The sequence below is a fragment of the Asterias rubens genome, chromosome 3, assembly GCF_902459465.1.
Source record: "Asterias rubens chromosome 3, eAstRub1.3, whole genome shotgun sequence".
Lineage (NCBI taxonomy): Eukaryota > Metazoa > Echinodermata > Asteroidea > Forcipulatida > Asteriidae > Asterias > Asterias rubens.
Window position 1 is genome coordinate 4,082,067 of NC_047064.1, and position 22,127 is coordinate 4,104,193.

Genomic DNA, 22,127 nt, shown 5'->3' on the forward strand with positions numbered 1-22,127 from the left:
TACGTAATTATCGGAAGTAAAGAATTACATTAAATTTGTTCAGCAAATCCAGATAATTTGTATCTCGAGTGTTAAATTTGTTCTGAAGATAGTATTTTCTTTTTTTTATTTATTTATTAATTAAAAGGATTTATAATTGTTGCGCATTTCCAAATATAGGCCGATGCTCTTACAAATTAAAACCAAAAACAATAAAAATGCACAAGAAACGATAATAGCAAAATATAAAGCCCACGGGATAAAATTACGGGATAAAATTGAAACCACCAAAATTAAAATTTCTTTGGAAAGAGGAAAGTTTTTAACTGGCTTCTCCCATCAATCGCAACCCATAAGGGCGCCTCCGAATCGGCGGCTACGGCTGAACCTACGGCTAGGGCTGGATAGCCGCGTTTGAAACAGGAAAGACCTATGCAAAATTCTTAGCCAATAGCTGCAGTTCTAGTTCGGATACGTCATAGAGCCTTTTCGAATCTACGGCTTCGTCTTTGGATTCGACTTTAGGCTCCGTTCTCGCGTCTGAAGCCCCGAGTGAGCACGTACAACTCCAAAACAACGGCGGGGCAAAATGGAGCCGATGACGTTGTTTCGAGCCAATTAAAGACAGTGGACACTATTGGTACTTGTCAAAGACCAGTCCTCTCACTTGGTGTAATTCAACATATGCATAAAGTAACAAACCTGTGAGAATTTGAGCTCGATTGGTCGTCGAAGTTGCGAGATAACTATGAAAGAAAAAATACCCTTGTCACACGTAGTTGTGTGCTTTCAGATGCTTGATTTCGAGACCTAAAAATTCTAAACTTGAGGTTTTAAAATCAAATTCGTGGAAAATTACTTCTTTCTCAAAAACTACGTCACTTCAGGGTTCTCACAATGTTTTATACAATCAACCTCTCCCCACTACTCATTACCAACTAAGGTTTTATGCTAATATTTATTTTGAGTAATTACCAATAGTGTCCAGACTGCCTTTAAAGCTGTAGTTTCGCTTTTACCATACCTTAGATCTTTCGGCCAAAATACGTTTCACCAACAGAAAAACTTATCCTTTCATTGGAGGAACGATCAACATTGTGTATGGGATGGACCGAGAAACTGTAATGATACCATTACACCGGCCATATTATTATTCACATATTTTTGAATCGAGAAGGAAAGACCAGTTGATTTTAGGGGACAATCCGGCTAGGGGCCTTTGGAGAAACATGTTTCTATTCTTTTGGTTGACATAAAGTTTCAGATTTGTGTTTTTTGATTTGTTGCTTTACTCAAGTATCGCTTACAATTTTGTATTTGGCACGGTAAAATCGTACAATGGATCAGCAGGGGCAAACCCTCCAAAAAATGGGGCAGTTGGGGCGGGAAATGGGATTTAAAATAAATGGTTTGGATACCCGTGACCCCTCACCCCTTACAGAGGGAGAAATATATTATTTATTGACTCTTGACCATTATTTTCTGCTCAATTTTATATTTAGAGGATCCCCAGGGCCCGTTGAGTTTTTCTCCCTCCAGATAAAAAGAGGAGTTTTCTCAAACGTCCGAACATATCAATTATGAAAAATAATGTCCCTCTCTAGCCCTCGTAAGGCCTTTTATTTCTGAATTATAGTCGTCCAAGATACCTCAAGTTTGAAGTCAACAACTCCCAGGTTACAAATAATGAGCAAAATATTACACGACATTCCTTTTCTTGTGCTCTCAAATCTGTCTATAGACAACAAAAATGGGGCAGGACGCTCCGTTTTCTCCCCGAGTGTAGGCATACATTATCAAGCGGTCTCGGATCAGATGATTTGCAACCTGAATTTCGTCGGTAACCATATGTAAATCTAAGTGAGAGTTGGCTTTGAAAGGAACTCTTTTAGGAGCAAACACTCACTCAAAAGAGATTGACACGTGGTTGTACCATGGAGCAATCTCCGTGGTTGTACCCGCAAGTTTACTATTGATTATTAATAGATTCTTCTTATTTCTCCACACCATGCATGCAAAGCTTCAAACAACACTTGCATTTCGTCGATTGAGGGCGCTAAACAGATTTCTATGTTTCCTACACAACAACGACGCTTTGACCTTGACTCCTCTCCAGCCTTGTTTATGCATGGTTTATGCATGGTTTATGTAATTAGTTCCAAAGAGATTCAGAATGGTGAGTTTATTTTACTTGATTAACCATTTTATAGATCTAAGGGGGAGCCTGACAATGCCTGAGCTGAGTTTATATGATTATAGTTTCCAGAAGTAGACCTACCTCCATGCTCTATCTAGTCTACACTGTGTTTTAGAAATAAGACTCAGTCCCATCCCAGTTTCTACTAGCCCCACTTTTCATGCTTTTGTGGCCAACCAAACCAACCAAGGCAAGGGCAAGGATTCAGAGTTGGTCACAAAAAAAAGTTCATGTGTCCCTAAAATCGTGGCAAATCTTTTACCTCTCTGTGCGCGATGTGAACAGTCCCTAGAATATAAAATGTTTGTGGTTTGACTTGCCAGGCAAAGAGTCTCCTCTCCCTTTGAGTGACCAAAACTAAAAAACACATAAAAGGCTCCACTGGTTAGTTGCACGTGTAAATTATGCAAAAAGTTGGGTATTGTAGGCAATTCTACAACAAGGTACAACAATGTGTCATAATGTTTGGGGCCATGTAAAAAGAATTGCCCACTGGATAACCGATAAGTTTCATCAAACACCGTTTCAATGCACAATTCACGACGATCAAATCATGTGGCTGAACATTCTGCTGGGCATTCTGGAAAAAAAAATACAGAGGTTTAAAGACGCCTTATAATATCATTTTCTAATAATATGTTATTGGAGAATTTTTGTTTCAACCCTCATATCAATATTATTTATAATATTAAAATTTAAACATCTGCTTGGTGATTCAATTATCACTGTTTATTGATTACGCTTTATTATAAATGTATATAAAAAAAAAAATATATAAAAAAATAAGATTTGAAAGCCAATAATAATTCACACTTTTTTTTTTCTCCTTTTGTTGTTGCAAATTACCGTGGTAATTTTTAAATTGTCATAAAAAACATTTTGAATTAAAATGAGGACAATGCTGGCTATAGAGTCATACACAAAGTCTCACAGAACACTTGTAGTCACTGCAGATGTTTCTTCCACGTACATGTATAAGGCTTCACCGGAAAACCATACTTTCTTGTTTGCCTCGCAAACTGGAAAAAAATGGGACCAGTTGAAGTCATCGTAAATTGGTGTATGGTGTGAAAGTTTCAATGTCGATCAAGTTTTAATATGTTTTCATACTTCTGAAGGTAATTAGGGCATCAGTTGATATGGCATCATTATTTTTATAAAAAATAAAAAAAGGCCATAATTCATTGAAAACAGGACAGTGGAGGATATAAATTACTAATTGTTTTTGATTGTTTTCACTGGATCAGTGTCACCTAATTTGATACAATTTTCACACACATTGTTTTTAAGGTGTAGGCCCTATAGGCTAATTATTGAAAACTGATAATGATTATAGTAATTTTACTTTTCCAAATCCAACAACTATTACCATTTTATTACCAAGAACCAATGCTTTATGTTTGTAACTGAGAATTGTTTATGTTTCTTGCACAATAGGCCAAGATCATGATGTCCATTTCGCCTGGCTTTAATTTGCGGCAACACATCCAGCCTGGGGCCCTGAATCTGATGATGTCAAATTGTTGGTGCTTGACATAGCATTGAACATGTAACTGTAACTTGGTCTTAAAGGTGCATGGATTACTTTGCCCTTATCAACGCTTGCTGGGCCATCTTCATGCGCCACCATTGTCTGGATGCAACAGCTGAAGAAATTTGCTTTTCTTGAGAAAGTGCATTTTGGAAGGTTGTTGTTGCACACAGGATCCATGAACGGAAAAGTTGTTTGTGTAGTTCTTTGAAGCAGGGTGTTAAATTGAATTTGTTGGCTTCTTGTCCACTATTTGTCTTCGTAAAATGGAAGCGTTGCAAAATATCTGGTTTTCCAACCCTGTTGGAGTCTATCGTGGTATTTAATATTGTGTTGAAACGCATGGTTGCTTCATCAAGATGATTTTCAGGACCTAAGAAATTGGTTTTCTTGTGCAGCAGTCATGAGATAAGCAGGCAGTAGGATGCACTCAAGAAGTGGTTTACCAACTCCAAGACCTCCTGATGACCGCAAAGGTGGTGATGAAGATAAAAATGAAGGTCGAACGAGGAGGGTTTCTGGCGGGTCTTCGTCACCAAAGAAAGATTCCAGCAAAACGCTCGTTTCGCGACGAGGCGTTAAAAATAAGCAGTCCTCGCAAGAAGTCTCGGTTTTTGAACATGGCAATCGTGAACAGCACGCAATCCACAGCCGTATCGGCCAGAGCTCGTCCATCGAAGACTCCTATTGGTCAAGGAATTGGAACTCTGAAGGCGGCAGACCTAAGCGCGAGAGAGCGTTAAGCGACCGACCCCAGTCTAAGCGGTTGCTCCATCGAGCATCGTTAACTTCCGTAGGCGAGCTCATACCGTTTCAAAGAGCTCCGAGGGACGGCAGCTATGAGTCCAATCTACCTCATAGAAAGAAATCTGAAACTAAAAAGCAGATCAAACCAGACGACAGAAAAGAATCATCCAATCATGAGCATAGAAGTAGTTCTAAAAGCAATGAGCCCCAAAGTTTTGATGCTGCCCCAAGCTCTTCTGTTGGAAGACAGAGGAGGCAGGGCACAAACCAATCAAGGGCAACTCATCTGAGAAACAAAGACCCCAAAGAGAACACAGTTCAGCCTTCAAGAAAGCTGAGTTCTGAAAAGGGTTCTGTAGCAGTAAACCCCAGGGAGCATCCTCAAATTGGTTCAGAGAGGAAAAATAGGATCACTGATACGAACAACAAAACAGAAGGAATTGAATCTTCTGATGGACCTGGACTGGGAGTTTTAACTGGAGTTAGAAATAGTACCCCAAATGTAGCAAACTCTTTATTGCAACAACATGGCGGAGACAGCCTGTCGGCCCAGCGGTCTGCAGAAGAAGCTCCTCAGTCATCAGGAAGACATTCAACTTTCCAAAGCAGCCGCACTGTGTCGGTGAAGCATGGGAATGACGAAGAGAATAGCAATCTGATGGTAACTAAAGTCAATTCACCGTCTGCAGAGTTCAGACAAGCAGCAGGCCATCAGCAAACGAGGAATTCAGTTACACCCTCATCCCAACCGACAGCGTCTGCATCAAACTCTCTCTCATCAACCAATCTATTACCTTTGAACTTAAACAACATCTCCAGCCCAGTACCAAGCACAACATCCGATGTTGGACATCCAGAGGAGACGAGTCCGAGACGACCAAATAGTGTTTTCCGTAGGGGGAGAGACTCAAATAGTATCTTGGAACCAAATCCTTCCCAATCAAGTCAAGCTTTTACTTCTGTTCCTAATTCTACTACCATCAGGGAAAGTCCAAGAACAATAATGCCTCATCCTCCACCAATGAACACATCTCAAACAAGTGAAACGAGAAGGGATCGATCTTTGTCGGTGAATGATGATAGTACAAGTCCGAGAACAAACCTTGCACACCCTCCAAATGCCAACCTACCACCTTCCTTGCCAGGCGGTCCAAGTGCAACGTCTTCACAGCAGGGGAGGTTGAATCGATTTGGCAGAAGAGTGAGAGTTCCTTCTAGCTCTGAACCTCGGGAGAGTAGCAACCACCCGGCCCAAGAAGAAATCCGTCTTAACACCTCTGCCGAGCAAACTCCGGAACCAGTAAATGAAACCTTTGAAGGAACTAATCGTCAGAGGTACAGATTTTTTACTCTCTCACGGGACCTAGCCAATGAAGAAAACCAGAGGTCAGCCATCTCGCTTACGCCACATCGAGATGTCCTCTATGGTTCTACGTCACCACCTCTGCTGCGGCGACACATGAGAACCCACTTTGACTCGGATCACAGAGAAACCTCTCGCACAAGCCAAGGATCTGTCGGCCTCAGAAGCAGCCTTGGATCTTCCATCAGCGATGATGACCTTCTCAGAGAAGACTCCTTCCGTACCTCATCAGGAGGCCAGCCTGTTTTCTCGCCTGTCCTAAACTCCGGCCCTTCTCTTGACAGCTCTTTAGTTCAAAGACAGCATATACTCCATGCAGACGCCAGCATCTCTCCAAGAGAGATTTCCAGCCTAAACTCATCGCCAAGAGAGTTGTCTCGTCTTAGTTCATCCTCCAGGGAGGTTTCTCGTCTCAACTCATCTGCGAGAGAGCTTCCCGTTCTTAACGCCTCGTCGAGGTCTCAAATACGTACTAGAGGAGAACCGGACATTGCAAGCTCCTCAGACCAGGAGTACTTGACGTTTTCTGTCGATGAGGGACGTCTTGGTCGGGATGCGAGGAGGAGGTACCAGAACGACCGTAATGATGCCATCCCACGCCTTCTACCTCAGAGAAGTCAAGAGACAAGTAGGGAGTTGTCCAGAAGCTCACAAATCATGAACGATGTCTTTGGATCAAACACTAATCAGATGTAAGTTGTTTAACATAAAATGTATTTGCTTTTTGAAAGTTTTATAAGACATCATAAAAAAACTAAGGACTTTTATCTAGGGAAAATATACCCTTGGTTTTTTTGAGAAGCGTTACTGACAGTAACACTTCTCTTCGTAGATTCAAAATATACATAGGGGGATGAAAACTGATATCTTTTTAAACATCCACCCTACTTCAAAGTGAAATTTTCTCAAATTTCTTTATACATGTCCTATTAAAAGCTGATGTATGTTTCTAACCGAAAGTTTTTATTGCCATTAACTTTAAAAGTGATTACCAGTCAGCTGAAGTTGAGGAATTTTTTTTCGCTTCGTGGATATTATTTTCTTCTCACTCATCTCTCCAAACCCAGGGCGTCTATCCAGGGCGACGCCAGTTCAGACCTCCAGGTGCCCCTCTTCGGCTCCCCATTATTTGCCCCTCTCGGCGTCCCCCCTGGAATGCTACTGAGTCTGCTGGTCAGGACACGCAGAGAGTTTGGACAAGAATTCATGGAGTTACTTCTAGAGGTATTACAGTTCATTCCGTTTAGTTAATTCTGGTTATGAAACCAAGGACTCTCAGAAAATCTAACTGGGTCACTGTACTAGCCAAGAACCCCATGGAGAGTAAACAAGGAAGTTTCAGTTTTAGATGTGGCTGGGAAACTCGCCCAGTCAGGTAGGGACTGGAAACCCAACTGATGCAACAACTTATACCTTGTGTTGTACTTGTTGTTCTTATATTGTTGAGATCGAATAAATTATAATAATTATACCAGGTGGTCAGGTTGGTGTAGTGGTACTTTACCTCGCCATTTACCTCGCTGACATTTGTTAGAATCACACTTGGGGCAATATGCAGATGATTTCATATTTAGAGCTGGCACATTTCATTCACAATCCCAGTTCCCACTTTGTTGTTAACTCTCCACAATTTCTCAAAATTGTTAAGTCCTCCAAACAAGTCACATTCTAGGCATTTTCTTATCTATTCACAAAGTCCTCAGTATTTTACTCTCACAAGAAAAAAAGAAGAAAACAATTTATTATTTTCTCCCATTTCAGAATATGATGCTAAACGTCTTGGCACATCATCTCTTTGAGACGGATCTCCAAGGCAACGATGATGGCATCAATGGTGCTCCCCCACCAGCAACTCAGGCCATCATTGACAATCTTAAGGAAACTCCTGCTCTGGAGATGCATATAGGTAAGTACAAGAGGATGACCTCAGAGACGAAGTCTTCACAATTTATATTTTCATCACCAGTGAAAAATCTTGTATATATTATTGTTAAACATTTTGAATCCTTTTAATCAAACCATAAATATTTCCATTCTTCTTGATATTAATTCTGTTAATCTGTCTGACAACGCCTATTCGGAATTGCAGCTGCGCATGTCTGTTACTGCTGACAACGCAATTTGTTTCTCTCCCGTGACCTTTTGACAATACCCGCTGGTATTGTCAAAAGGTCATGGGAGATATACCAATGGACCCTTCCCATGAAATATGCTAATTACATTCACGCATGCATACAGACCCTGTTGGTTGGCAAACGCCATAGAGTTGTGCACTAAGCAGACGCGCAATCGCGTCTGCGTCACGCACCCATTAGCCGTGTACAAAACAGCGCAATGTTCCCTCATTTTGGGAAGGGTCTATTGTCTTGTCAGCAGTGACAGACATGCGCAGCTGCAATTCCGAATAGGCTTTATCAGTAGACATAGTGTTAGCCAGAGGGGTGTCTTTGTTTCTTTGGACACCCGGTTTTATCTGTCATTTAAATGTAGTGTATTTTAAGTGAATATTAAAAACCCTGTCAGTAGATCAATGCCAGCTTTATTTTCCCCAGTGTGGGATAATATAGTTTTTATCGTAGGTCATATCTAAATCGGTGGCTGCAGCTATGGCTACGACTGTTATTAAGAGCGTTGCTAAGGATGTAGGCCTACTACAGTTATAAAATGCATGTTGAGGCAGAGTGTAGCCATAGCCGTAGATAAAGCAGCCAATTCTGACTCGGCCTCATCTTACCTTATCTTATGCAATATGTGTTTGTGTTTCTTTCCCATTAACCATTTTCATTAGCTCCAACGCTTATGAATCTGTATCTATTTTAAGCCCGAGACTGATAATTTGGAGTCATCCACAGGGTTTGATGATATTGAATGGTCTGATTAAGGGTTGACTGTTTGCTGTGTAGCATTTGACACATGATACCATATTGTACATGTAGGCAGGCATAGTGTATCTATTACTCAAAACTATAGTAGCTGATGTTAGGGAAGGTTCACATTTGGTAACTACGCAAAACAAATCTTAACTTGAAAAACTGACTCGGTAATGAGCATTGGAGAGCTGTTGATAGTATAAAACATTGTGAGAAACGGCTCCCTCTGGAGTAGCATAAATTTTGAGAAAGAGGTAAATTCTCACTAAAATAATAAAAGACTTTTAGCCAGAAGTCTTTTATTCCTATCTGAAAGCACACAAATTCGTCAAACAAGGGTGTTTTCTCTCTCATAATTTTCTCACAACTTCGATGATCAATTTAGCTCAAATTTTCACAGGCTTGTTATGTTATGCTCATGTTGGGATACACCAAGTGAGAAGACTGGTCTTTGACAATTACCAAACGTGTAACTTCCTTTTAAATGGTCAGTAGAATGGTTGACTGTATAGTATAAGCTTGGGTGATATCAATTTATTTTATTCACGATATATCGCCGACAATATATCGCGATATTCGATATAATCGCGATTATTTAAATTTGACATCATCAGTCTTCAAACTCCCAGTGAAAGTTGTAGAAGAGACAGTCATAGCATAAGAGAGGTGTTCTAATGACCTATTCTCCTGGTTTTACTCCAAATCTATGGGGTGCAAGATGTCTCAGCTAGAAGATACACCCCGCTATTGCGATATTTAATCGATATCGCGATATTTCGAATAAAACCAAATCGATCCGATATCGAAATCGTTTCCAAGTTAGTATCGCGATATTTGATAATATCGTGATATCGCCCAAGCTTAGGTTAGTATACATTTTTCTCCAGTTATATATTGCAGGCTGGCAAGAACAGTGTTTAATTGTACAACTGTGACCAGCCAAACAGATAGGCCTATGGGATATAGTAGATATATTCTTAGACATTACTGCAAGGCCTTTGTTTTGGGTTTTCATAATGCTTTTTCTATTGTAATGTTTTTGACTATTGTAATATTTTAACGATTGTGAATTATGTCGCAGTTCAGCATTATGCTGCGATGACATTTAAACAATCAATTAACCATAAACATGATATTTTTGAAACCAACAGCCAAAGAAATGAAGTGTTCCATTTGTCACAGCGAGTACGAATTCTACGAGACTCTAGCTGAGTTGCCATGTACACATTTCTTCCATCCAACCTGTGTGGCTGTTTGGCTCAAGAAGGTAAGCTTCATTCAGAGTAATCATAGACACTAAACCAATGTTTGTATGAGAGAGATTAGCTGTTGGGCTCGGTGGTTGTATCCTCTTGTTGGAGTTTGTCGACTTCCCCTGATGGGGGAAGATCATCTGAACAAACAAATGTCCATTTGACACTTGCATGAAATACATTTTCCTCATATTGACAATTGATAACTATTTTATTGTATCACTCCATTAAACTTTTTTGCAACTTAATCATACACTTAAATAACTAGCATGACTTCAGTTAAGCCTGGATTCACACTTTGGTGATGCTATAATTGGTATCAATGTTTTTTTGACACAAGAAAATTCACTTCTCTTTCACTTAAAGGCAGTGGACACTATTGGCATAAAACCTTACTTTGTAATGAGTTATAGGGAGAGGTTGATGGTATAAAACATTGTGAGAAACAGCTCCCTCTGAAGTGATGTAGTTTTCGAGAAAGAAGTAATTTTCTACAAATTTGATTTTGAGACCTCAGGTTTAGAATTTGAGGTCTCAAAATCAAGCATCTGAAAGCACACAACTTTGTAAGACAAGGGTGTTTTTCTTTCATTGTTATATCGCAACTTCGATAACCAATTGAGTTAAAATCTTCACAGGTTTGTTATTTTATGCACATGTTGAGAAACAAGTGGGAAGACTGGTCTTTGACAATAATAGTGTCCAGTGTCTTTAAGAAGTATGAACCAGGCTTTAGGATGTAGCCCTCTATAGTGGGATTTCTCGCAATCGATACTGATTTACAATTTGTAGTCTGACTTAACTTTTTATTTTAATTTAACATCCAGTCTGGTACCTGCCCTGTTTGCCGATTTGATTTGACATCACCAACTAAATGAGACTCAATGGTCAGGGACGTCGCCATGGCTTCACCTCTTCCTTAAGATGCTCACTTCAGCATCAGTTATTCTCAGATTTGCTTCAAGGCACTATACTAGACAGGACGCATTGTCTTGGTTTGAAACTGGATGCCTGGTCAGGGTTGACAAAATGCAAATGCATGAAGCCCCATCACCCACCATAGCAACTGTTTAATGGCAGATTGGTAAGATAACCGTATTTGTGATGCTTATCGTTGGTACCACATGGTTTGCACGGTACCAATATAGGTAGCACCAATCTAATGGTTGGTACCACATGGGATGTTGGAACCACATGGATGGTACCACACAGTACCTTGTGGTTGGTACCACGAACGATACCATATGGATTATTGATGGTACCACATGGATGGTACTACATACATGTAGATGGTACCATATGGGTAGCACTTAGTGTAACATGGGTGGTACCATGTTGATTATGGATGGTTCCACATGAATGGTACCACATGGGTAGTACCGGGGTACCGAATGGTTGGTACCACATTTGATACTGCAACATTCCAACAACCTCATCAGTTTAATTCATAATTGTAGATCAAGTATCGGAAAATCAAGTATCGGTAGATAGATCAAGTATCGGTATTGTGAAATTTTTTTTAGTTGTTTGCTGTGTGACTCTACATTCTAGAGTGAACTTAATATTCTTGTCACGTTACTTTGAATCCTTGTCGACAGAAACTGTTCCACATTTGATTATAATGCACAGTAATGTTCAGGGTTTTCTGATATTGTTTGACATGTTTGAAGATAAAGTGACACAACCAATTTTTAAAAACAATTGCACGAACCAATGCACGTTCACTTTTATATAAAAAAAAAATAGTCTGATTTTTATTGGACATCAAATTTTACTAGTGGCTATAATGTTGGACAAAGTTATGTGGACGCTGTATCATGCATTTCTGGAAATAAAAATATACAAATATTTGTTCATGTTTTTATTGTGCGAGATTCTTTAAAGAATTTGTCTAACATCCCGGTTTTAAAGTTACATTCCATCACCATTCACTTTAACAAAAAATTGGGATTTCAAGTAGATTTTCAAGATGTTTACACATTTGTTTTCCAATCACTGATCAGTTGCACAATTATTTGGGAATCATTTTTGGCTCAGTGAATTCTTTCCCTGCCTTTCGCCTGCTTGGACCCTGGGGCCAACTTCATAGAGATGCTTGCACCAAATATAGCTCGCTTATTTTTCACTAGTCTTGGTGCAAGACGTTTCTCGTTTTCCTTTCACGCACACCGCAGCCAAGTCACAGACAGCGCCCTGCACCGACTCACCTGACTTAGTCCACTCACCGCCCCGGAGAAACTTTACTGGCCAAAATTTCATGCCATATACATTGCTTGTGACTGGTATTTACATGTAGCTGTTGTTTACCTTAGCATAACAATTGAGTGGAGTCTTGACCGGTAATCTGATTTTACTAAGCAATGATTTTTTTTGCTTTTTTGGAAGCAAAATTTTTTGCTTAAGCAGCTCTATGAAATTGGGCCCTGGTTCAATTTCAACGTCAGACTTGGGACTTGCATGTGAATTAGGTTTTCAGTCCCTACCAGGGCACATTTTCATAGAGCTTCTTAGCAGGAAAGAAATGCTCAGCTTAACAAAGTCTGCTTAGCATGAAATGAAAAGGATACCAGTTATCAATTGTAGATTGGTAGCTTGGGTGGTAACCTTAAGGACAATATTGTTGTGCTTAGCTTGTTAATGTAGCAGCTGTATAAAATTGGGTCCTGGTTGCATAGTTTTTCCCAATTTGGGGTTTTCCTCCCAATTTGGGGTTTTCCTCGCACATCTAAAACTGAACATTTCGTCTTGTTTCCTATGCATCCTGTTATTGGCTCTAATTGTACTTTTGGATGTGTAATTAATAAGAAAGGATCCTTATTGTATCAGGAACAATGAACACTATTATGTTGGATTTTATCCTTGAAATCAAAATCATGTATATCTTTTTCAACATGAATAAAAACAGTAATTTTTTTATAGTGCACAAATTAACTTTTTGTACACACTTTTTACTCCTTGAGATTTGTGTGTGATTTGATGTGTAAAGGTACTTTTACTACCATCGAATGTGTTTATGTTGTGAAGGTGTGTGAATTCCCAAATACCAGTTGAAATATATTATATTTATGCACTTTTTAAAACATGTACATAATGTGTAAAGTAATATTTAGAACTCTGTGCTGTGAAATAGTTTCTGTTTTGGTTAATGCAGGCATATGATGCCATATTTATTTGCCCTAAAGATTGAGAGAAGGCTAGATAGAAATATTATTTTGTGATGAAGAGATGCCTTGGAATTGACTGCCAGTTTGAAGGATTTGGTTACTTTTTCAAAATGTCCATAGATTTACTGAGGTGCTGTAGTTTTTGAGAAATGAGTAACAAAATGTCACTTTAGCCTGTGAAAGAATCAATTTTGTGCTCTAATGTTAGAATCTGTGCAGGCTAGACTTGCAGTCTTTTTCTGAAGAAAAGGCACAAAATTCTTGATGTCAATTTATAAAGTTAAATGTAGGGTCGCACTTTGGCAAAAACAAACATTATTAACTTACTTTGTGAGATACATTATTGATCTGTTTAAAGCCATTATACACTTTCGGTAAACAGTATTGTCCAAGTCCCACACATTGTGTATCACGACTTTTATATAAAATAAACCTGTCAAAATTTAGGCTCAATCCGTCATCGGAGTAGGGAGAAAATAACGGGAAAACCCACTCTTGTTTCCGCACGTTTCGCCGTGTCATGAAATGTGTTTACTATAAATCCGTAATTCTCGTTGTCGAGAATTGATAATTGTTTTAATGTTTTCTCAAAAAGTAAAGCATTTCATGGAGTAATATTTCAAGAGAAGTCTTTCACCATTACCTTCTGTAAACCCTGTAAATTATTTGTAACTCTGTGAACTTTTTTGTTTTTGTCTGTACCGAAAGTGTATAACGGCTTTAAACTTTTATGAGTAAGGATTCCCTTCAAAGAAAATTCACATTTGATCTGAATTTATAAGTTGAAGGTTGAGTCATACTTTGGTAAGCAAAAAAAAATGACTTACTTGGTGTGTGATGCACTGTAGCTGTTAAAACTATTTTGAAAAAGGATTCCTTTCGAAGTATTATGGTTTGGATAATTTTACACCCCAAAACATGAATCCAAAAAACGATAACTGTTTCTCTGATTTTGGAGGGTTGGTTGCAAATTCAAATTTCCGTGTTGTCCTAAATAATGTGGTGAGAGATGCGGTTGATACCAGCTAGCTGTCACCTCACTGAATGTGGATTGATTTGATATTCTCTGAAGAAAAAAAATTGAAAATTTTGTTTGCCATTTACTCAGCAAGTAGACAGTGTATTCAGCTTAGACTTTCACAGGTGATTTTTATTGTATCTTTTATGATAATGCTGCCTATGACTCTACCTTTAAGATTGAAATATCTGCAAGACTTGCAGTCTTTTGTGAAGCAAAGGGGCAAAACATTTGTAGTGAATATTTGTAAGAAAGCACATCTGACCTCAAATTTGAAGTTTTTATGTGTATACTCAAACACTGCTCCTCATTATTTGGTGTACACTATTCACCCTTTAATATTTCTACAGGTAAAATTTACTCAAGTATGTATGAGGAACTTTGTGTTTAGAGGTTGTTGTTGCCCATTCCTCAGTGCTTGGGTTTTTGTTTTCATAAAGTTGACTTTCACACTTTTAATTTGTGTTACATGTATAAGGCAGGCTCAAAAAGCCTTTAAAAAATAGTTTGAAAAATATACTGTAAATTTGTGTATAAGAAAAATATTTAAAACATATTTTGAACGTATAAATAATGTAAAACACAGAGAATTTAGTGACTTATGTCGAAATTTTATTCAAAGAAAAAATATTTTGTTACAAATATTATTAGCACAATGTCTGAACACTCTTGTATTAAGAATTTATAATGCCCACAATTACTAATCCATAATTGAGAAGAGTTTTTTTTTTGAAAAAAAATAACTTAATCTGATTGAAATTGATGATTTGGTGCACTGTGTGGAAGGAACGGACTGCACTTATTTGATTGTGCCCATAAAATACAAAAGTGGTGCAACAAACCTGCCGTTGATTTCACCAAACTCTTCCCAACTTAGGATTAATCCTAGGACTTGGGACGAGTTAAGTTCCTTATTCATAGGCGTAGGACCAATCCTAAGTTAACTCATCCTAACTCGAGATTGGTTTAATCCTAGCGTTTTGTGAAAAATTGGCTGCAGATTATTTGTGTGCTTGTGTTAGTAACGTTTAAGTTTAGGGTAGGAAAGTACACTAGGGGTGGAGGAACATAAGGGTGGGGGGGGGGTGTCAGAACATAGGTATGTAAGGTCAAAGGAGTGTTACCATATTTTGTTATAAGCATGATCTGCTGTACATGATTGAAGCAAAAACAGAATCCATCAAACAAATTACTTTTACATAATATATCCTCATGTCAGTGTTAAAGCAAAACAAATGATCAAAATTTAATTTTTTGACAAGTAGGTTTTTCAAAGGGCACAAAAAAAATATTAACTTAAAATTTGACTTGGTAATGAGCATTGGAAAGCTGCTGATAAAACATTGTGGGAAACGACTCACTATGAAGTAACATAGTTTTTGAGAAAGAGGTAACTTCTCACTAAAATAATAAAAGACTTCTAGCTAGAAGTCTGACATCTAGCTAGAAGTCTTTTATTCTTATCTGAAAGCACACACATTCGTCCAACAAGGCTGTTTTTTCTTTCATCATGTTCGTGCAACTTCGATGACTAATTGAGCCAACATTTTCACAGGCTTGTTATGGTTATGATGGGATACACCAAGTGAGAAGACTTTGACAATTACCAAACATGTACCTTCCCTCTAAATAGTGTTTTCCAGTTTACTTTTCTATATTGCAATATTATTAATTGAAAAGTAGAAAACACTTCATCATCTTAAAAATCTCCTCACCTGATTTGTTCATTTTATCAATTGCAGAATTTGTTCTAACTGTTAACATCAAATAATCAACATCAAAAACAATTAATACTTGTGCGGTATCAAATAATTTCTCCATGATTTGTCCAATTCGTTGGTGCACTTTGTTATTGTATTAAATGAAACTAAAGCACTTCCATTCAGGACTATGATTGTATTTTTTTGTTTTGTGCCCAGTGCCGTGATTTTCAAGTTTATCTTTGTGACGAGGTTATCTTATGCTACATGTAGCATGAAGAGCTGCGTTTAAAACCACAGCACTGATGGATGTGATGCTCTGACAGGCTTCTTAACCAAACCACTGCACCCACAGCGGTTGTCAATATGCCATGTGCTTTGCCTTGGTGCCCCGTGTAAGGTTGCAATACTGTACAAACCCTCACAAAGGTGCCCCTTCAAGGCCACTGTGGTTTTTCATGGGAAAACCTAATAATAATAATAATAATATCAAAGTCTTATATAGCGCACGTATCTACCAAACAAGGTACTCAAGGCGCTGAGTATATACAAAATTTCAGAAAGATAGGTTATTGCAGTGATGAATTCTGCGACCCAATTATTTAGCACCTTATAAGGGTTTACAAGGTGCTGCGCCGCATTAAGCAGCCACAACCAGGAACACCGGGGCGAACCCCTTCTCTTTTTGATAAGTGCACTGGGTTCTTTTACATGCGTTACACAACACATGGGACCAACGGCTTTACGTCCCACCCTTCGGCACAGGGGGAAGTCCTAGCTAGGCAGGGAAGTCCAGGGCATGCAAGCACTACTTTTTGGACTGGGTGTGGAGGATTGTATAGTCTTTTTTGTCAATGCTCTTCCTGTTAACGTAGTTGCTGATATCGCAACACATACGATTGGAGAAGAGATATCGGTGTGGCTCTTGAACCAGATTCATAGAATTGCTCAGTCCCTCCAGAGCCAGTCAATGTTTCAGTATTGACGGATCGCTGAAAAGGTGCCTTCTTCAACGTTGTCGCTGCTGCCAATGACCATAGCCAGAGCTGAACTCGCTTGACTCGGACAATACCCAGGCTTTCTTATTTCAAGATGATCAAACTTGATTTTGAGCTCATTCTAATGTGACGAAACCTTGTTCTCTGGCCTTATCAATCAGTCTCTTGCTATCCAACAGGAATGTACTGTAATGTATACCGGGATGATCGTTCACCAATCCCTCTACCACGTTGTCGCTAACTTTGTTGCAGCGTATCAAACCGAGATATTTCAAGCGAGGGCAGCGTGAGGATACAAAGGCCGCACCTTTGCCAGTGATGTAGGAGCACCAGCTGATGTCTAGGTGCTCAAGTTGAAGACTGTTTTCACCGATGCTGAACAAAGCTGTAAAAAAGAAACAGAATCAAAAGAAATGGTTATGATTGGTTCCAAGGTGATGTTATGTAAGCTTGCATGTTCCCCCGTCTGCAAGCAGCATAGGTGTGCATAATGCCGTGTACAACATGTAGTGTTGTTTCACAATATGTAATACATATATGTGTACTTGTATGTGTGAATTGACTGCAAATCTCTGTGTGAAATGAACTTGAGGTCAAAGGTGTACTTTTGTAAGGATGCAAACATCCAGTAAGGCTGGTTTCTGGCGTTATTCACGCGCCTCAAAGTGTGACGTCAAATGTTCAGATTAGGTGCAGCCAAGCCACCAGTCATGCCCGACTGATTTCTTATCGTATTGACCCATTTCACCTGACGTCATCATAAAAAAGATCTTGAATGCGCCATACTGGTGGGCAATTTCACTGTACGTTTTTATATATAACTCTATGATGTGCGTTATGCAGTGAAAGTGCGCGTTTTAGGCGACGCGGCATTAATACACGTAAACCTAACTTGCCCACCAACATGGTGAGCGCGGATGCAAGGGGTCAATAGGTAGTCACCATTTTTTATTACACAAGCTCAATCTTACCTCTGTCAGTGATTGTACAGGAGATGAGGAAGAGCACTGTCAGCCTCTTACAAGACACAGCGACGCACGACACGCTGTCGTCGCTCACCTCCTTAGACAGACTCAGATTGAGTGTATCTAACAATGTGCAGTGCTTGGCCACTAATTTCACAGCCTCTGGTGTGAGAGTCGACAGGTTGCTCAGGTCCAGCTTCTTAAGATGCTGAAGCTGTGACAGGAATAACAAAAAAGGCTCTTTACTCCATTTATTCTTCTGAGAATACTGAGTGCATCGGCATCGCCCGTATCGATACCCCTCGTCACTAACCCCTGGCCCTGGGGGAACTTTTCGGGGCTATATCCAATAACTGTTTCAGTGAAGAAATGGAAAGTTCAACCAAAACGGTTGTTGGTTACGCAACCCTTTGAAAGGGAAACACTGAATTACAACGCTGACTGGCTCAACAAAAATCCCTGCTGTGCATACATGATTAAAAAAGTTTTCGAAAGTTTTTACCAAGCAGGCAATTTTTTTTTGTATGCAATCCACTTCAAATGAATCATCTTTACATGGTAAACTTAAACTGTAGACAGTTATACATGGCATAAAATCAAAGAAGAATAAGAGGGGACCAGTTGCTCAATGACTTGATGAATTTTTGATCACGCACTTTGCGTATTTCTCGAACACAGAATGGATCAACCACAGGATGTGAAAACATGAACGGAAGGAGGAAAAAGGAAGATATTTTTTTGAATAATTACCTTGCTTATCTGCATTACTCCTGGAGGATGAATGCCACAGTTCTGTAGACACAAGATCTCAAGGTTGTGAGTGTGTTTCGCGAGAGATTCAAGCGTCATGTCCGTTATCTAATAACATCAGTAACAATAACAACGTGTACTTTTTAGGCAATTTTCAACAAATAAAATGATATCTTTATCCTCAATGCAAGGATAATCATCAACATTATTTAAAGAAAGTGTGTGTAGAATTCAGACTTGATTTGCTGGTTTGCCAAGTACATGAGCAGTACTGGTAAATGTCAAAGACCAGTATCCGCACTTTGTAGAAAGGACTGTGAAAGGACAATTCATGAAAATAGTTCAAACTTATTAAATGTTTTCACTGTTTTTAAAAAAGTCAGGTTTTGGGCTCGAAAGATCAAAACTTTGTTTTACTCATTTCTAATTTAACAGAAAGTTGTTAAGATTGTTTTCAAAGTAGGGATTTAACAATTTCTCAACCTTGTCATTATCCGTCAATGTTAGTACTTTCAGTCGTCGGCAGCTTGACGCAACAACTTGCAGAGACAAATCCGATATATGAGGGCACTGTTTTAAACGCAACTTCTGTAATCGGGGACACTGCTCTGCAATCTAAAGAATCACAATACAAATACGGTTTACAAAATTAAAAAAATAATATCATAGTGCTGAACATAAGATGGTGACTCATGAAAGTTTACAAGAAAAAAAAAAGAAATGTGCAAGTACCAGTCGTTAATTGCATGGTGTGGATAAATATGAAGAAACTATAAATAAAAAAAGTAAACTTGCGGACACACTGAAGACAACCTTCCTGTTTGAAAGTCGAGACCACACCGGATCTTTTTAGGGCCAACACTCCCACGAAAAAGATTTACACATGGTTGTACCATGGAGGTGGAAATAGCCTGACTTGGCTAGACAGTGGTCCAGTGGATAATAAAATTACCGGATTCTGGCCAAGCCCTAATGGAATCTATACAAAGGGGTACCGGCTAGACCGCATACATACCGACTTCAGGGATTGATCTGTGAGTCCAGTGCAACTTGATAAGTCAAGATGGATCAGATTCAGGCAATGCTTGGCAACAGAGAGAAAAGCTCCTTCAGTCAGCTGGGAACATCTGTAAATATCAGCCAAAAGATAGGAATAAGGAAAGTTTGTCATTGTGCATTAAAGTCAAGTTGAGCATAAGGGGGAAAGTCACAACAAAGCTAAAACAGGCATGATAGGCCTATTCTACAATTGAAAAGAAGGAGAAAATCTAGCACATGGGCAATGGGCAGACCTACATTTCTGTTATTCCGTTACAGGATTGAAAATATCAGAATTGAGTACCAATGTCCCCCCAACATCCACACAACCCTCATTAAAAATGTCTACCTGATCAGATACAGTTCACGCAGCACTCCACAATAAGACAGTGCCCTCGACAGTCCATTATTGGTGATTTTCAGACAGTCGGACAAGTTCAGGAGTCTGACACTGCGATGACGCGAGCCCAGACTGATCAACACCTCGTCGGTAATGCTGGCGTTGTGATCACACAGTCGGATCTCAAGCCACAGGCAGGAGGCCCGACTCATTCTCCACCAGTGCTTACAGACCAACGCTGCAGTGCAAGTCAGTTCACGAACGGTGAGAAACGAGAAGATGTGCGTGATTACCTGAGGGGGTAAGAGGTTAAAGTGACCACACGGTACGGGAGAATCGCCGGAAACGCAGGAACACTGTTTGCATTTTTCAAATTCCTTTGAAACCTGAGAGGAACTTCCTGGAAGGGTTTCATGTTTCGTTGCAGAGACACTTCCATAAGTTCTTGAAGACGTATCAAATGATGTGGACGGTTCATCATCATCACCTCTGGACCCATCGTTGTCGACTTGATCCTCAGGATGACCTAGTAACCTTTCTCGCTCTCTCCTCTTTGCTTCACACGACGACGGAAAAAGATACTTCATGAATTTATGGCAACTCTTAACATTCTTTCTGGGTAGGTCGCTTGAAAGGTTTTCCTGGGAGCTGGAGAGCGAACGTTTCTCAGAGGTCTTCGAGCATGAGCGTTGCTTGAAGGGCCACTTGGCTTTGCACGCGTTTTTCTTTGTGGAATCTGGCTGCTCTGCCTTTGGCGAACTTATGCGAGAGACCGTTGAGTCAACCCCTTTTGGTTCTTGCGGGACACCACTGCTACCCTGCTGATGCTCGTCTCTATTTGATAGTACACAGCACCCAGTGTCAGTTTCATCTTGGTCTCTCCTTTGGTCTGGGTTTATCAGCATTGTTCTCTCGCCTTCTTCATCAGAGTCTGTTGAACGGTCATCATCCATCGTAGCCAGTGTTTAAGGCTCACCACAAACTGTTTGAGAAAACAGGAATGAAACATTGGTTAATACACAAATTAACATTGGATTTTGTTGGGGTGGGAAAGATTTTTGACAGTTTTCCACCGCGGGGTCGACCCAGGGAAGCTATTATTTAAATGATCAAACTTTACAAATCACCCTCCAAAACCCTCTCGCCGCCCCCCCCACCCCCCACTGGCAATTACAATTCAAAGTCAAATTTAAAATACAAAAATGTAGTGGTTTTCTTTGGACTCTACTTGGTTGGAGTTACATTTAATTAAGGAAGGGAAATAAATTGATGGCGATGTGCCGAAAAATTATCCAATTTCAATCCTCCAAACATGCATCAACTTCATTCATGGAAATTCCACGGAATGATGGATTCACGAAGGAAATTTTCCAATCAATTAAATTAAAGCCATTGGACCATTTCGGTAAACAGTGTTGTCCAAGGCCCACACTTTGTGTACCACAACTTCTATATCAAATAACAAACCTGTGAAAATTTAGGCTCAATCGGTCATCGGAGTCGGGAGAAAACAACAGAAAATCCCGCCCTTGTTTCCGCGCTTTTTGCCGTGTCATGACATGTGTTTAAAATAAATCCGTAATTCTCGTTAACGAGAATTTATATTGTTTTGCTGTTTTCTCAAAAAGTAAAGCATTTCATGGAATAATATTTCAAGAGAAGTCTTTCACCATTGCCTTCTGTAAACCCTGTAATTTATTTGTAAATCTGTGAACTTTTTTTTTTTCTGGATCGAAAGGGTCCAATGGCTACACCACAGCTACAGGGTCAGCTACACCACTTCTCCCCCCCCCCACCCCCCCCCCCCCCCCCCCAAAAAAAAGTAACTGAACCAGAAGTACGCCAATTCTCCTGCAAAGTCTCACTTACATGAAGGAAGTGTGGGCATGAACAGCGGTGGAAAATAGAGCAACCCCGCTTTTACATAATCTCCATTCACAAACAATAAACAAAAAAAATAACATGCATTGCTCGAGTCGATGGTATTTTCCTTTATTTATACTGTGCTTATTTGGCTGGATGAACAGAGGGAAAGCACTAAACATTAGTTGAGTCAATGACCGTCATTTAGAGTTTCTGTCCCTGCAGATTGACCCAACGTTGCAAGTTGCCCAGTCGAGAGGATGCAGTCAAGTGTTGATACCACTTTTGCAGTGTACACAATTGACGGTCCAATACGGTGTTTGACTAAAATAATTTAAGATGCTGTCTTGC

The 22,127-nt window shown here is 39.5% G+C and overlaps 2 protein-coding genes across 2 annotated transcripts; one reads left to right on the forward strand and one right to left on the reverse strand.

Moving 5' to 3' along the window:
- The first annotated feature begins 2,086 nt into the window (after positions 1–2,086).
- Positions 2,087–12,161, forward strand: LOC117287758 (putative uncharacterized protein DDB_G0279653). Its single transcript, XM_033768262.1, has 6 exons — positions 2,087–2,155; positions 3,614–6,509; positions 6,885–7,041; positions 7,579–7,723; positions 9,839–9,954; positions 10,768–12,161. Exons 2-6 carry the CDS (start codon positions 4,132–4,134, stop codon positions 10,816–10,818), a joined length of 2,847 nt encoding a protein of 948 aa, XP_033624153.1. The 5' UTR covers positions 2,087–2,155; positions 3,614–4,131; the 3' UTR covers positions 10,819–12,161.
- A 4,349-nt stretch (positions 12,162–16,510) lies between these two features.
- LOC117288511 (F-box/LRR-repeat protein 17-like) lies at positions 16,511–21,942 on the reverse strand. Its single transcript, XM_033769399.1, has 7 exons — positions 21,783–21,942; positions 19,923–20,895; positions 19,551–19,662; positions 19,019–19,150; positions 18,536–18,643; positions 17,792–17,999; positions 16,511–17,205 (listed from the first exon to the last, which is right to left on the reverse strand). The coding sequence occupies exons 2-7, from the start codon at positions 20,864–20,866 to the stop codon at positions 16,937–16,939; spliced, it is 1,773 nt and encodes a 590-aa protein (XP_033625290.1). The 5' UTR covers positions 20,867–20,895; positions 21,783–21,942; the 3' UTR covers positions 16,511–16,936.
- Positions 21,943–22,127: the final 185 nt, after the last annotated feature.